The sequence below is a fragment of the Mesoplodon bidens genome (genome assembly GCF_964165515.1).
Source record: "Mesoplodon bidens genome assembly, chromosome: 13".
NCBI lineage: Eukaryota > Metazoa > Chordata > Mammalia > Artiodactyla > Ziphiidae > Mesoplodon > Mesoplodon bidens.
In genome coordinates this window covers 42,857,395-42,873,408 of record NC_138169.1, presented here as the reverse complement: position 1 = coordinate 42,873,408, position 16,014 = coordinate 42,857,395, and the positions used below count along the sequence as shown (strand labels likewise).

General features: G+C 36.3%; 1 protein-coding gene across 1 annotated transcript in view; it reads right to left on the bottom strand.

Moving 5' to 3' along the window:
* Positions 1–16,014, bottom strand: part of TAF4B (TATA-box binding protein associated factor 4b) — a 117,511-nt gene that overhangs the window by 45,332 nt on the left and 56,165 nt on the right. Inside the window, exons 10-12 of the mRNA XM_081253251.1 lie at positions 11,579–11,748; positions 7,485–7,615; positions 2,459–2,584 (exon numbers count right to left, since the gene is read on the bottom strand). Coding sequence (XP_081109377.1) covers positions 2,459–2,584; positions 7,485–7,615; positions 11,579–11,748 — 427 coding nt within the window. The remainder of the gene's footprint in view (positions 1–2,458; positions 2,585–7,484; positions 7,616–11,578; positions 11,749–16,014) is intronic.

The window sequence follows — 16,014 nt, the reverse complement described above, 5'->3', positions numbered from 1 at the left end:
TGAAGGTATAGACCAGAGGTCAAGAATGCAGGGTGATGAAGGGCTGGGGAAGACCCACCAAGGCATGGGCCAGTGGGCATGGCGGCCAATTACATGGGCAATGAAATGAGGGCAGGGGTAACAGTGGTAGCAGACAGAAGAGTCAGTCAGCATGGTTGCTTGGGAGATTAGTTACATTGATCAAATAAGTAAATTGAGAACATAAATAAATATATTGAGGATAATGAGAGCCAAGTTTCTGACTTCAGAGTAAGTACTTATAAACATGGAAAGGTTAAGGCTAGGAAGAACCCCAAGATATCACGGAGATATTCATATAAATTTACAGTTTTACAATGTACACACACAGGAAAATAGTTATAGATCTATGTTTGTGTATTTATATAGATATGTGTACATATCACATACATGTTTCCTAGATCTGTCTATTTGACAGGGTCTACATGTAATGATACCCTCTTAGCAATGAGCACACTGTAGGCTCTAATCTTGATTTCTGGATATCATCCTCAACTAAAAACTATACGGTTCCTTGGAGAACTGACTGATTCCAGGGCTGGGAAAGGATGAGTAAAAGCTGGGCCTGGAGTATCTTGTGCCTGAAAGTAAGGACATGCTCAGTGAACGATGGAAACATGATTAAAGGACAGAAGTGCTAGCTGGAAGGGTCTCCCACTCAGGAGCAATTTGAGCAACAAAATAAATAATGATAGTAATGGGTTACAACCTGTTGCATCAAACAGAAATCCACGAGCGCATGTTGATATAAATGAATGCATGAATGTATGAATGAATGAATGAGAGAGAGGAAAGCTCTTCCACAAAGCAGAGTACTAATAAACATAGAAGAGATGATGAAAATAAAGAATCACCATTTGGCAGCCATCACAGAGGTATGTGATTCACAGGTATCATCTATGGATGCTAAAGTTGCTCTGTGGAGTTTGATGAGGTATGGGATATCAGTATAATGCTATAATACCTTCCTACAAAAAACTAATTGATTACAAAGGGGGAAAGGGCAACTTTAAAATGGAGAGAACTGATCAAGGTTGCCTTTTGATAGAATCAGCTGAGAAGAATGAAGCATCATTTCCATGCATTCCCACCAAGAATGCATGACCCAAGTCAAGTTGTAAGAAAACATAAGATGAACCCAGGTTGAGAGTCACCCTACAGAAGGTAAGGCTTGTACTCTTGTACTCTTGAAACTTGTCAAAGACATGAAAGAAAAAGAGTGAGAAAATCTGACTGAAGGAATCTGATGACAACTGAATAGACACACATTCCTGAATGGGAAAATGGACCATGAAGGAAAAAGAGGGTTGAGACAGCTGGTTAAATCTGAATGGGGTCTGTGGATTAGATGGTAGTGTCATGTTATTCACGTCCTGACTTGGAAGGTTATACAGGGGAATGGCCTTGCTTTCGCAAATACATGCCAGTATGTTTAGGAGTGATGAGACATCATATCTGAAGCTTGTTTTCAAAAGGTACAGAGAAAGACTAATTAGAGACAACAGTTCCACAACTTTGTGAATGTACGAGAGACCTCTGAATTCAAAGAAAAAAGAACAGAAGAAAGAGAATAATAACGGGAGTGTGCACCTGTGTACAGAAATGATGAAGATGGAGGAAATGCAGTAAAATGTTAAAAATGGGGAACCCCAACTGAAAAGGAGATGTATAGTTCTGGCAACTTTTCTGTAAGTATGAAATCATTTCAAAATAAATGAATTTTTAAAAAAGTGATTAGTATGTGACTAGGAACAAATATTCTAAAAGGGGAAGATTCCAATAACATTGGAAATCAAAACTGAAGCGTTTAAAACAAAAAATAACACTAGTATCCAACTCTTAAGACTGCTCCCCAAGGCCTACAAAGAAATGTGCAGCAACAAAACACAAACTATGATGGAACTAGCTCTCACTCCATCTGGCACTAATGGCCCGGGAAAATGCTTAAAGGAGGAAGAAAGAAAATCAATAATAGCCTTACCTGTTCTCTCTTTTAGTATCTCTCTAACCCATTCCTGCTCACCTTCTATTTTGTTTCATATAATCCTAATTATTCCTAATTTTTACCTATAACATTCATGTCCACTTTCCAAATTTTCCTCTCTCAACTTCAACTTGGCACATATTAAATCATATCCCTAAAAAGAACTTGAAAAAATTTTAAACATTTTTACTTGGGGAGGGAGGAGTGGTATGATGCTAGGCACACAGGAATTGAGAATGAGGAGACAAAAGATTATGTCTCATTAAACTAAATTAACTGAAAGCCACTGTACCACACCATCATGTGGCTGTGAGAGAATTTATTAGTAATTTCATTTTAAGAAATCCTTCAGAGAAATCTAAAGGCCTAACAAAACCAAGATAGTCAACAAATGATAAAGCCGATTCTGACCTCCTTGCCAGGCCATGTTCACTCATAAATCACATAGGACCTTACCTTGGCTGCTTTAAGTAACATTTCTCTTTCTTCTACATCCTTTCTCTGCTTCTCCAGTTGATCTAGCTTTTCAAGAAATTTGAGCTGTGATCTGGTGTCATTAGACAGGATGTAATTTTCACTTGCCTGGGGGAAAAAAGTCTTACGATGATCCTAGGCAACACATTCTACATTAGGTCTTGTTATAAATCAGCTAAAGACAGTAACACAAACATAGGGAACTAAATTTACAGGAGGTAATATGTTTATTTCTGTTAAGCAAACAACAACAAAATAAGAACTTTAATCATCCTTAAAATTTGAGAGGTGATTAAGCATTGAAATTTCAAAGAGCTTTCCTAGTAAGCTTCATCCAGAGGGGAGGAAAAAGGAATTAAGCCAAGCAGATCCTAATAACTGGAAGTAGAAAGCAAGAGAGTGCACTGTTTACCTATAATCTAAATCTTTTTATTTAAACTATCGTCCATCTCAGCAGACCTTAATGATTAATTAAATCGTAGGCCTGTGTAAGACAAAAAATAAGAAACAATCATCTCACTGAAAAATATACCTAAGATGAAAGTTATCACCCTTGTTTCTATTGTTGAATTGGTCTAACCATGCCAAGTGAAGGCAACTTCTACCAAAATACAACATAAGACAAAATGGCAAACATTAATATCCTAAACCCTGTTGTAAGGATTTCCTTAAGCTATGGACTTGGGCAGAAACTATAGTCAAAGAAATTAAGTATACAATGTATAAATGAGAGTCATAACAGAGAAGTATAATTATTCATCTTCAGTGTTCCATAAAATGATAAAATTTATACTGTTTCATTTATTCTGATATTCTACAGTGTAAAACAGTGCTTTACAATCTAAATATTTTGTAATTTTATCTGATATGACCACCTATCTCTCCTCCTTTAATACATGTATGCTTGTTGGGGGTGGGATGACTTCCTGCCATCTACTCATTTCAGTAATTCAGACATCCAAGCTATTGAAGGGAGACTATAAAATAGGAAAACTGAATGTTTTAAACATTTAGTCCAACGGTCAGTGCGTGGCTTGGAAATCTGGATACAGCACCATTCCCATCTTTGTTTTATCCCATGCTTATGGTTGATTCAATTAACTGGGACTGAGAGATTTCATATGCCCAAGATTCTTTTTAAATTAAATTTTTATTGTTGGTATTTAACTAGATCAAAAGAGTATTACATAGAATAATGAACAAGGATGTATTAGTGCTACTTATTTTACTTTGTGTTTAATACAAAAAGAATTCTCAAATGTTTTTAAAGTTAAATAATACAAGATAGAATATGGAATACATTATAAGCCAACCATAGAGGCATAAACATAATAATCAGTGGTTTCTTAAATACTTCATTTTTACCATTTTTCTGTTCATATACCCTGGAGATAATTTACTGACAGGATTTAATTTAAAAGGACAGCAAATGCTAAATTAAAAAGGGGCACAGACTTTCTAAATTTGAACCCAATCTCATTTCCATGCTAAGATTCCTTCTCTCTCTTCCAACTCAGTACAACTGCCTCTTGCTTAATGCATCCTTCCTTTACTTTTCCAGTCCTAAACAACTGAGTGTCTTCCCTACTTCTACTGACTCTCCAACTTTATTTAAACAACAGTAACCCCAATCTTACCATGATGCTTCCTGTCTACCCAGCTGGTCTAACTGAAGTCTTCTTGCACCACAGAGTCAGGTGGTTTAGCAGTGAAAATATAAGGACTCAGACCAAACAATAACATCATCAAGTGAATCCCATCTAGAGAAAGTACTACAGCCCCTTTCAACTGGAAAACATGAAGTTTCTCCATGGCCACTGGCACATAGAAGACTCTAACATATCTTCAGTGGGAAAAAACCTGGCAGCAAGATCAAAAGCTTTGTATCACGTGTGTCACTTTCTACTTCTTCACTTAAATCTCAGTTTATGGACTATGATTAATTAGAGAATTATGTCTAACCAGGTGAAAGATTATCAAAAGTAGAGGGATTTCAAATGGAAAGAGATGGTGGGATTTTGCTTTTAATAAAAGTAGCTCACTTTTGTGAAATTCATGGAGTAAAATTTCCCATACTGTACAGATAAAAATAAATCCTATCAGGGATGAACTGAAATATAAGGACAGGGCTCAGTCTGTGACACAAAGATTATTACAATCAAAGTCTACAAAATAAGTATATAATTTTGAACTAGATCCAAATATAATTAAATGATTATTATTTCTGTTTAAAGAAGGATGATTGTGTAGCTGCTTTTCTATATGTGCAAATTCACACAGTGGCATTAGCTGTATTAAGGAATAAGTGTGGGGAAAGGTGGACAGGGGAAAATCAATCAGGATAGGCAGTGTCAAGACAGAAGGTTAAGAAGGTGTTAGCTTTAAGCTAAGTTATTGAGTTTCTAAGTGGGGTAGATACTATCCATTTTGCCTGGGGCAACTAAATCCTTGGAATATGTGTTATTGATATACACTAGAAGAACTACTCCATCTGAAGGCTATACATAATAGAGCTTTGGATGGCATTCTGGATAGTAAACATTACTTGGAAAAATTCTATTCCATACTAAACGTACATGCTACATTTTGTATAGAAACAGCCTACTGTAAATGAAAGTGCACTCATGTATATCTGAAACAACAGGGTGTTTGAGGCAGGAAAAGGGGAGAATCCAGATGTGAAAAATTATAAGGCTCTTTAAAAAGTCACAGTAAAAAGACAAAAAGGAAGACTAATCCCCCCACATCCCAAAAGTGAAGGTAAATTGTTATCAATTTAAATTAGGTTACTGCAAATTTAGGATGCTAATTGTAATCCCCAAGGTAACCACTAAGAAAATATCTAAAAAATACACACACACACACACACACACACACACACACACACACACACACGCAAAGGGAATCAAAACAGTATACAACAAGAAAAAAATCAAACAAAAAAGAAGGCAGGTAAAGGAATGCCAAAAAAAGCTGTAAGACACACACAAAAACAGAAATAGCAGAAGTAAGTTTTTCCTTAATCAGTAATTACTTTAAATGTGAATGGATTAAACTCCTCAATCAAAAGGTAGAGACTGACAGAATGGATAAAAAGCAAAATCCAACTATATGCTGTCTACAAGATATTGGCTTTAGATAAAAGTACAAATAGGCTGCAAGTCAAAGGATGGAAAAAAATATTCCATGCAAATAATAACCAAAAGAAAGCAGGGGTGGTTATACTAATATCAGGCAAGACAGACTACTTTGTGTCAAAAACTGTTAAAAGAGACAGGACATTATATACTGACAAAGGGTGAATTCACCAAGAAGATATACACACTAGACAACAGAGCCCCCAAATATATGAAGCAAACACTGACAGAACTAAAAAGAAATAGTTTTACAATAGTAGTTAAAGTCTTCAATACCCTACTTTCAATACTGGATTGAATACCTATACAGAATATCAATATGGAAATAGAGGACCTAACACTATAAACCAACTAGATCTAAAAGACATATATGAACACTCCTCCCCAACAACAGCAGAATACACATTCTTCTCAAGTGCACATGGAACATTCTCCAAGACAAACCATATGTTAGGCCACAAAACAAGCCTCAATAAACTTAAAATGATTGAATTGTGCTAAGAATATTCTCTGACAACAATGGAATGAAGCTAGAAATCAACAACAGAAGGAAAACTGGAAATTTCACGAATATGTGGAAATTAAACAACATACTCTCAAATAACCAATGAAATAAAGAGATCTCAAGGGAAATTAGAAAATACCTAAGAGATGAATGAAAACAAAAACACAATGTACCAAAACTTATAGAATGCAGCAAAAGCAGTGCTCAGAAAGAATTTTATAGCAATAAATAAATGCCTACATTAAAAAGGGTAGATCTTAAATCAGTAACCAACCTTACATCTTCAGGAAACAAAATGAGAAATGAAAGTAGGATCATTACCACTGACCTTACAGAAATAAAAAGGATTATTAGAGAATACTATGAACAACTGTATGCCAACAAATTAAATAACCTAGAAGAAATGGACAAATTCCAGAAGCACACAAAAATAAACACTGATAGTAGGGGTTTTTTCACAGCTTTTTCTGATGATCATATATTTTAAAGTCAGTCCAGCAAATTCTCACAAAGATTTATACAAGTGAGGACCTCAGCAACTATAAATAGTTCTTCCAAAGTTCTAAATGAAGCAGAAAGGAGAGAAAACAGAATGATTTCCTCCAGGAAATTTACCGGTGGTAGAGTGGCTGATCTTCCCTAGATTGTTTTTAACCTATGTGTAGGACATCATGACAATGACCATTCTTGCAAACTCAAAACCTTGTAAGGTTATCCATATACTACACTGTACAAAATCTACCTATGAACATTTCTTGATATAGGGGGAAAAGGTTATCTTTCTCAACCCTCATTACCCAATAAATTTGTTCTCCATCAAAACCATAATGCAAATAAATCTAATGCTTTCATTTTGATGATGGCAAGTGATTTGGTTCACACTACTAGGGATAAGATAGGCTATTCTTGCATTTAATTTTTTATAAAAGTGGTCAATATAAATAATGAGTGGCACCAATATTAGCACTCAATGCAATCATTTAACTTATTAAAAGGAACAGGAGTGCTAGCAGAGAACGGATCACTGAAGAGAACACAGCTATCCAATACGTTATCCCTTCTAACACATCCTCCCTCCCAGTCAAGAGCTTTAGGAGGAAAAGCCTCAGGCAGAACAGATGCATATTTCAATGTACAGTGCCATAGAAGCTTTGGATACCATTTGAAACCCTATTTTATTTGTCATGTAAGCGTATCTAAATAAGGCAAATTAGGAATGAGACTTTTATTTTCTACCAATATGAAATTTGTCTCGACCATTTCCTTGAAAAAATATACTTAGAATGTGAACCCATATCAAAAAACTACCTTTAACACAACAAAGAAGAGACAGAAGAGTTTGTTCTTCTTTAAGGATTTCCTTTACCTTGTAAGTTGTCATTCGATGCTGAGCAATTGTAGTCAGTTTTTCTAGAAGGCCTCGTAATCGCTCCTGTGTTGCATGGGAGATCAAGTTCACAGCATCAGAGTTAAGTTCTGTAATGTCATGCTTTTTACCTGTGGAAGCAGAGAAAATCCATTACGTGTTTTAGTAGTGGCTGATAATTGAAATAATTAGCACAGCAGGTATTCTGTTCCCCCTGGAAGTCATACCCATTATGAATAAAGGTTTGGAGATTATGATTTTCCTGGTTAAGTCACAACTTCAAAGATCTTAGACATTACATTAATAAAACCTAGCCTGAAGCCTCAGAAAATATAGACATTGTTTCACTTAGCCTCTAGACTCATTCTCCTTGCAAGGTCATTTATAGGACAAAGTTAATAAGAACACAAATCAAGTCTAGTGTTCAGGGAGGAAAATGGTAACTGCAGAAATCAGTGCCGTATTCTGTTAATTTTAGTCATTAAAAAAATAGAAAATTACATTTTGCCGTTTGACACTGTTAACAATTTATGACATTTATTTCAGTTAATTCAGATTGTGAGTCTCTGTTAATAACTTGTCTGCATGACACACCTATACTCCTTTTATCCATTACCAATCATGCTTATTTTGCACTAACTCATGTTCCATAAGTTGACCTGGTAATTAATTTACAAGTTGAAATGGGTTTTCAAAGCCTCATCATTTTACCCATCAATTTGAAAAATTTCTCTTTCACTATATCTCCTTCCATAAATAAACCAAACTTCTATTCTTCCTTCTGCTAACTAGGAAGAAAGTTTCAGGAAAACAATTTGGACCACATACCCCAAAGCAGAAGCTCATTTATAAATCAACCTTATCAGTTTTTAAATAGTAATTCTCCAGCTCAGTGAAACTACCTGTATTATCAGAGACCTAACTCTAAAGATACAGGTAATTAGGTAACCTCATTTAAATGAGCTTTTAAATAGTGCTATTGTGATTGTTTTTAACATATGTATTTATAGAAATTTAAAATATATTATTGTTTGATTTTGCAGTCTATCTGAAACATACTCATATACTCAAAGTGTGAATGAGTATTGCAAAAAACAAGCTTTAATTAAAAGCTAACAATTCTTAAACACATTCTTTGACATTATTCTATAACAAATGTTCAACTTAATTCAAAATGTGGGCTATAGTAAATCACACAGGAAAACGATATAAAATGATTCAGTTTCTCCTATAACAAACCTTTAAAACAAAGCAGTTCATTACTTTGTAGCAAAAATGAATTAATCACCAAGTTATGACTCAAGGAGGGGAAAAACACCGAAAAGTCAAATCTACTTTACTAAAACATCAGCATAAACAAATAGTGAGGGCCTTCTATAGAAGGAATAATGCAATTTCAAAACAATCCAATGATTAAAATTATAATTAAACATAGAGTATATAGAGGATGACATGCCTGTTAATGCCTAAAGAAAGTGAACATTTAAGAATATATAGTGTTGGGCTTCCCTGGTGGCGCACTGGTTGAGAATCTGCCTGCTAATGCAGGGGATACAGGTTCGAGCCCTGGTCTGGGAAGATCCCACATGCCGCAGAGCAACTGGGCCCGTGAGCCACAACTACCGAGCCTGCACGTCTGGAGCCTGTGCTCCACAACAAGAGAGGCCGCGACAGTGAGAGGCCCGCACACCACGATGAAGAGTGGCCCCCGCTTGCCACAACTAGAGAAAGCCCTCGCACAGAAACAAAGACCCAACACAGCCAAAAATAAATAAATAAATAAATTTATTTTAAAAATATATATATATATATAGTGCTTGGGGAGAAACTTTGAAAATAATTTCATATGTATTTATGAAACAGAAACCTATGCTAAAGAAATACCTGTATTTTCAAAATACTAAAAATAAACAAGTACTGGGAGCTGCAATCAATTCCAGGGCTTAGTGAACAATCAAACATTCTAATATCTTCACTAAACTGATGATAAAACATAACAGAGTTACAAGTTAAAGTCTCATTTGAAAATAAAACACTCCCTTTAGTAAAGTCACCATTGACTGTTTAAGGCAATCTAGTAGGTGTTTGCAAGCTTACTACCTGATTTTTACAGAATGTCTGTGTAATTTAATTTAGGTAATTAGCAAAAAAGGAAGAACACTGGCATGTTTACTCCCCTAACATATTCAAGTAAGAAAATCTTCCTCCCCAAATTCTTTGGGTTACTTTATAATTCCTGTTATTAAGAAATGGTCTTGGTTCTGATCTGTTCTGTAAACATGAAATTTTATTGTAAATGAAAAAATTCCTAGAAATATATAACTCCATTCACTCTATGGTTTTTGTTTTTGTTTTAAAAGCTTAGGTAATTTAGAGGGAAGAAGTTTTGCAATTTTCCATCATATTAAATGACAAGTTGGTGTTTTATCATCAAGAACTGAAAATACAAAGAGTTCTCCCCAGAATTCTCCTTGAAAGCAGAGGTTAGCAAACTAAATCTGGTCTCTCTTTATAGATAAAGTTTGATGGCAATACAGTCTTTTCTATTTGTTCATATGCTGTCTACAGTTGCTTCTATAACATAACAGCAGAGGTAAACAGTTGCAACACAGACTATATGGCCCACAAAGTGGCAAATATTTACGATCTGATCCTTTGCAGGAAAAAATATTGTCAATCCCTGTCCTAAATGATGGAAAATGCTCTGTCAAACTAAAAGTTTTCCTATCATATAATCAAGGTTTAAATCAAGCTAGAAATAAAATTTAGAAGGGGGGCAGGGAATTGCTAAAACTAAGTATGAATCTACTTCTACTCTACCAGTTCTAAATAATTATATGGCTAAAAGGAGTTAAAACACCAGTAAATTTCCCATGCCATCACAGAAAGATATTTGCTCAGCCTTATTCCAAAATTAAGGAACCGTCTCCTATATAATACAAAATACAATGCAAGAAGAAAACGAAAGAGAAAGAAAGAGAGGGAGGGAGGGAAGGAGGAGGGGGAGGGAAGGAGGAGGAGGAGGGAGGGAGAAATCAAACAAAACACAAGCAAACAGCAAACAAACATTTTACAATTAGCTCTTCTGAATTTCTATCCCTTTGAACTACTGTAAATTCTAGTTTTTCAAGATAACATATAACCAACTTAAATTAGAGGTGAAAAAAGTGATAATTTGAATAACATACAGTAGGAGCTCACATATTTCTTTACTGAGTAATTGTGAAGTAGACTTAGAATATGTAATAGTAATGCATTTTGAAGTCTTTAAATATACCATGGATGTATCAAAAATCTGAAACCTTCACATTTTTGTGTTAGGCCTTCAACACAGAATGTAAAGGTTCTTAGTCAAGCATACTAAAAGGTCACTGGTACTGGCCCCACTGGCCCCTCAAATTGGACATGGGTTAAGGAAGAGAGCTAGAGGAGACTCCAATAAGTCAGGACACAAGAAGTGAGATAACTCACATGCAACAATCTCTCTCCAATCTGTCTCTTTTTTCAGTTATCACTGCAAGTTTGGTATTAAACAACAACAAAAAAGCTGTTTGGCTCCAGAATAAAACTGGTATGTTCTCTTCCATTTCTTTTCACATACTTCAGGCCACCCAGCAACTACTCCTGGCCAGAGAGAACTCTGATATTCTAGTTCAGTTCTTTTACGGTAAGGATGGGTTTGAATTTCAGGGTTGAGATGAGGAAAAAGGGACTTACTCTCATTGGCTATTTCTTTATTCCATAAAAACAAACTTGTAACAAGTTACATGCCTAAAGTCCAACCAAGGAAGAACAGCACAGAAAAAAATAGTATATTATAAGCATATATTCATTTTTTACACATCTATTCTCCCATTAAGATGAATAAAATATTAACTTCTATTATCTACACCAGAAACCATAGGTTACATGATTTAAGTTACAGTAATAATTTTTAAAATAAAATACTTTTTTCTATAACACCCATGAAATCTTGATTACTTCCAGAGCCTTTTTTAAGCCTCAGAATTTCCAGAAAAACCAACCCAGGCTATCTCTTTTGATAACATTTTCCTTGGAAGAGACAGTCCTATCAGGTCAATAATCATACTTACCAATGTCTAAAATTCTCTTTTGTAGAGCTCCAATGAAAAGAAACGGTTCATCTTTACATGACTGAACAAGTGTGCCAACCAATTCAGAGTTTGTTGCTAAGATGCAGGCATTTTCTTCACTGAGGTTGACCCCTGCCATGGAAGTCACATCATTGATGTCATCTTCATCTCTAATAGAAAAAAAAAGAAAGTTTTCAGTGGTTGTGGTATGTGAATGAGTGATTTAAGAGAGCAAAGAATTATAGGTTTCTCCTTATAACTAAAGACATTATTTTACTCAATTTATCCAAGCAAGTGAAGTAAAGCATGGCTATCTTTCCCTGTCAGCCTTTAAAATTCACTGATGTTTCTAACCACTAGTGTATATTTAATATCAGAAAGATGAATCAGAAGCAACTTTGTCTCCTAGTGTCCATCTCTCCCACTCTCAGTTTAGTAAATAAGATACTCTAAGAGGGATTTGGAAGTTATACTAAGTTATCCACAAATTGCGGGTAATGAAAGAATGAAATAAAAACAGACTTCTTTGTTTTCATCCAAGATGATTTAAAAACCCCTCAGATATCCCCAGTGCAGTCCACTGTTCCACTGAGGAGCAGGAGAAATCCCCCAGTCCCGAAAGGTCCATACCCATGTAAAAGCCCTTGAGAAGAAGCTTTCTAGACTAGCTATTCTGAAACCATATGGTTAAAACCAGTTTTGTTTTTCCGCTTCAGACTTTTGGTGTGCTCCACCTGTACCAATTGAATTCATTAAACCACCTCCTCAAGCAAGTGGCTGCAAAGGGCTTATATTTAAAATATAAAATTATACACACATATGTAAAAGACATACATATAAAAACACAAAATATGTTTGAGCTCCTTGCATTGTGCCAGCAAAATTAAATAGTGGCTTTTATCTAATAGAATTGCTACATGGCTACAGTACTAAGATGAGTATATATGTTTCAGGATAGAGAAGTGAGAGACAAAAACCTAAAATTCCCTTACGGCATTCTTAACACCCTGTAATAACAAGCATGTTACTGATCATAACTCATGTACCAATGCATAACATAATTTACATAAACATGATTATATAAAAAACATATTGTTTCTATTTACTGCATGGGCCAAAAGATATATCATGTGGTTTCATGTCAACAGATTTAAATTATGAACCTCCTTGTGGTAATGCATTTATGCACAAAAAAGCAAAATAAAGTATAACTGTCAAGCGCTCAAGATACAAAGGCCTCTGGTGTTCAGCTTTAAAAAGCAGCATGTTAGGAGTGAGAGGGAAAGAGCCCCTACTCACACAGGTATGAGAGATTCAAACTAAATGAAAGAAAGTTAAGTGCTGGACGTAGCAGTTGCAAGTGAAGAGAAAGAACAATGGTCTCACAATCTGAACACTATATTTAAAAACCTAACATTAAAAGGTGTGTCTCTGTAATGGAGAAAAGAAAAAAATTTTAATTAGTATCTCAAATCAACCAAATGAAACACGCAATATAAATAAACTGTATGGGGACTTCCCTGGTGGTCCAGTGGATAAGACTCCATGCTCCCAATGCCCAGGTTTGATCCCTGGTCAGGGAACTAGAGCCCACACGCCACAACTAAAAGAGCCCACACGCCGCAACTAAAGATCCTGCGTGCCACAATGAAGATCCCACGTGTTGCAACTAAGACCTGGCACAGTCAAATACATAAATATTAAAAAAAAAAAGAATCTATATGAAAATGGTTGGACTCCACCTCATCAAATGTCACAGAGGTACTCTCAGAGGGATGGTATGCTGAGAATGGTTCTAAGAATCAATTTACCAACTATGTAAACAAAGAAGTATTCCAGAAACATCTAAACATTTAAAGTCTAAAGTGTAAGACGTAGAGAATGGACATGAGGACACGGGGAGGGGGAAGGGTAAGCTGGGATGAAGTGAGAGAGTGGCATGGATTTATATATACTACCAAATGTAAAATAGATAGCTAGTGGGAAGCAGCCGCATAACACAGGGAGATCAGCTCAGTGCTTTGTGACCACCTAGAGGGGTGGGATAGGGAGGGTGGGAGGGAGATGCAAGACGGAGGAGATATGGGGATATATGTATATGTATAGCTGATTCACTTTGTTATATAGTAGAAACTAACACACCATTGTAAAGCAATTATATTCCAGTAAAGATGTTAAAAAAATAGTAAAATCTAAAGCATAAGAACAGTAGAAACCATAAACCTAAAGATGGACCAAGGTCTGAGTAAAAAAGTATTTTAAAAGGTCTGCGTAAAAAATATTTAAAAAACCCCCCAAGTATCAAGAAAATGAAAAGACAAGCCACACAAAGGGAGAAAATATTTGTAAAAGACATATCTGATTCAAAACATATAAAGAACTCTTAAAACTCAACAATATGAAAACAATCATTAAAAAATGGGCCAGGGCTTCCCTGGTGGCGCAGTGGTTGAGAGTCCGCCTGCCGATGCAGGGGACACGGGTTCGTGCCCCAGTCCGGGAGGATCCCACATGCCGCGGAGCGGCTGGGCCTGTGAGCCATGGCCACTGAGCCTGCGCGTCCAGAGCCTGTGCTCCGCAACGGGAGAGGCCACAACAGTGAGAGGCCCGCATACTGCAAAAAAAAAAAAAAAACCCACAAAAAAAAAAAAAAAATGGGCCAAAGACCTAACAGACACCTCACCAAAAAGATGTGCAGATGGCAAACAAGCATATGAAAAGATGCTCCACATCCTATGTCATCAGGGAAATGCAAATTAAAACAATGAGATACCATTACACGCCTATCAGAATGGCCAAAATCCTGAACACTGACAGCACCAAATGCTGATGAGGGTGTGGAGCAACAGGAACTCTCATTCATTGCTGGTAGGAATGCAAAATGGTATAGCTACTATGAAAGACAGTTTGGCAGTTTATTACAAAACTAAACATACTCTTACCATATGATCCAGCAGTTACACTTCTTAGTACTAACCCAAAGGAGCTGAAAATTTATGTCCACACAGAAACCTGTACATGGATGTTTATAGGAGATATACCCTTAATTGTCAAAACTTGGAAACAACCAAGATGTCATTCAGCAGGTGATTGGATAAATAAACTGTGGTAAATCCAAACAATGGAATATTATTGAGTCCTAAAAAGAAATGGTATCATACCATGAAAAGACTAGAGGAAACTTAAATGCACATTATTAAGTGAAGTAAGCCAATCTGAACAGGCTACATACTGATGATTCCAACTATATGACATTCTGGAAAACGCAAATTATGGAGACAATAAAATGACCAGTGGTTGCCAGGGGTTAGTACAGAGGGATGAATATGCAGAAAACAGAGGACTTCTAGGACAGTGAAATATATAGTATCTCTATGATACTATAATGGTCGATACATGTCATTACACATTTGTCAAAACCCACAATGTACCACACACCGAGTGAACTGTAAGGTAAACTATTTTGGGTGATAATGATGTCTCAATGCAGGTTCATCAATCGTAACAAACAGACCACTCTGGTGGGGGATGTGGATAATGGGGGAGGCTGTGCATGTGCTGCTATTTTCTACAACGTCCAAATCAATTTTTTGCTATGAACTTAAAACTACTCTAAGAAACAGTCTATTTAAAACAAAAAGGCCAAGTACAAATCGATGAAAAGTCAGGTCACTCCAAAAGAGAATACCAACCAGTTACTTAACACCTTTAGGACTCAAATTTTTCTTCCTCTAAAAAATGAATAACTTAGATTAGGTACTTTCTAAGGTCACTCTCAGCCACTTAAAAGAATGAGGCAGCTCTCTTTGGCCAGACACAGAACAAATGCCAAGGTGTATTGTGAAGTGGGAAAAAAACTAAATAAAACGTAACAAGGCATAGAACAGACTGCACCTTGAAAAAAATACACACACACACACACACCACACACACACACACACACACACACACACACACACACACACACACACACACACACACACACACACACACACACACACACACACACACACACACACACACACACACACACACACACACACACACACACACGGGCATAACATATCTCTGCATGCACAAGAAATTCTCCTCTGGAGAGGGAAACAGGGAAGCATGGATAGGAAGAAGATTTCACTTATACCACATCATACTCCTTTCTACCCTTTGAATGTTGTAGTATATGCACAGATTACCCAATCAAATGGTAAGTGATTTTTTTTTTTTTTGGCTCTGGATGCGCAGGCTCAGCAGCCATGGCTCACGGGCCCAGCCGCTCCACGGCATGTGGGATCTTCCCAGACCGGGGCACGAACCCGTGGTCCCCTGCATCAGCAGGCGGACTCTCAACCACTGAGCCACCAGGGAAGCCCCGGTTAGTGATATTTAAAAAAATAATATATAAATAAACAGAGAAAGAAAACTGGAGACAGAAAAAT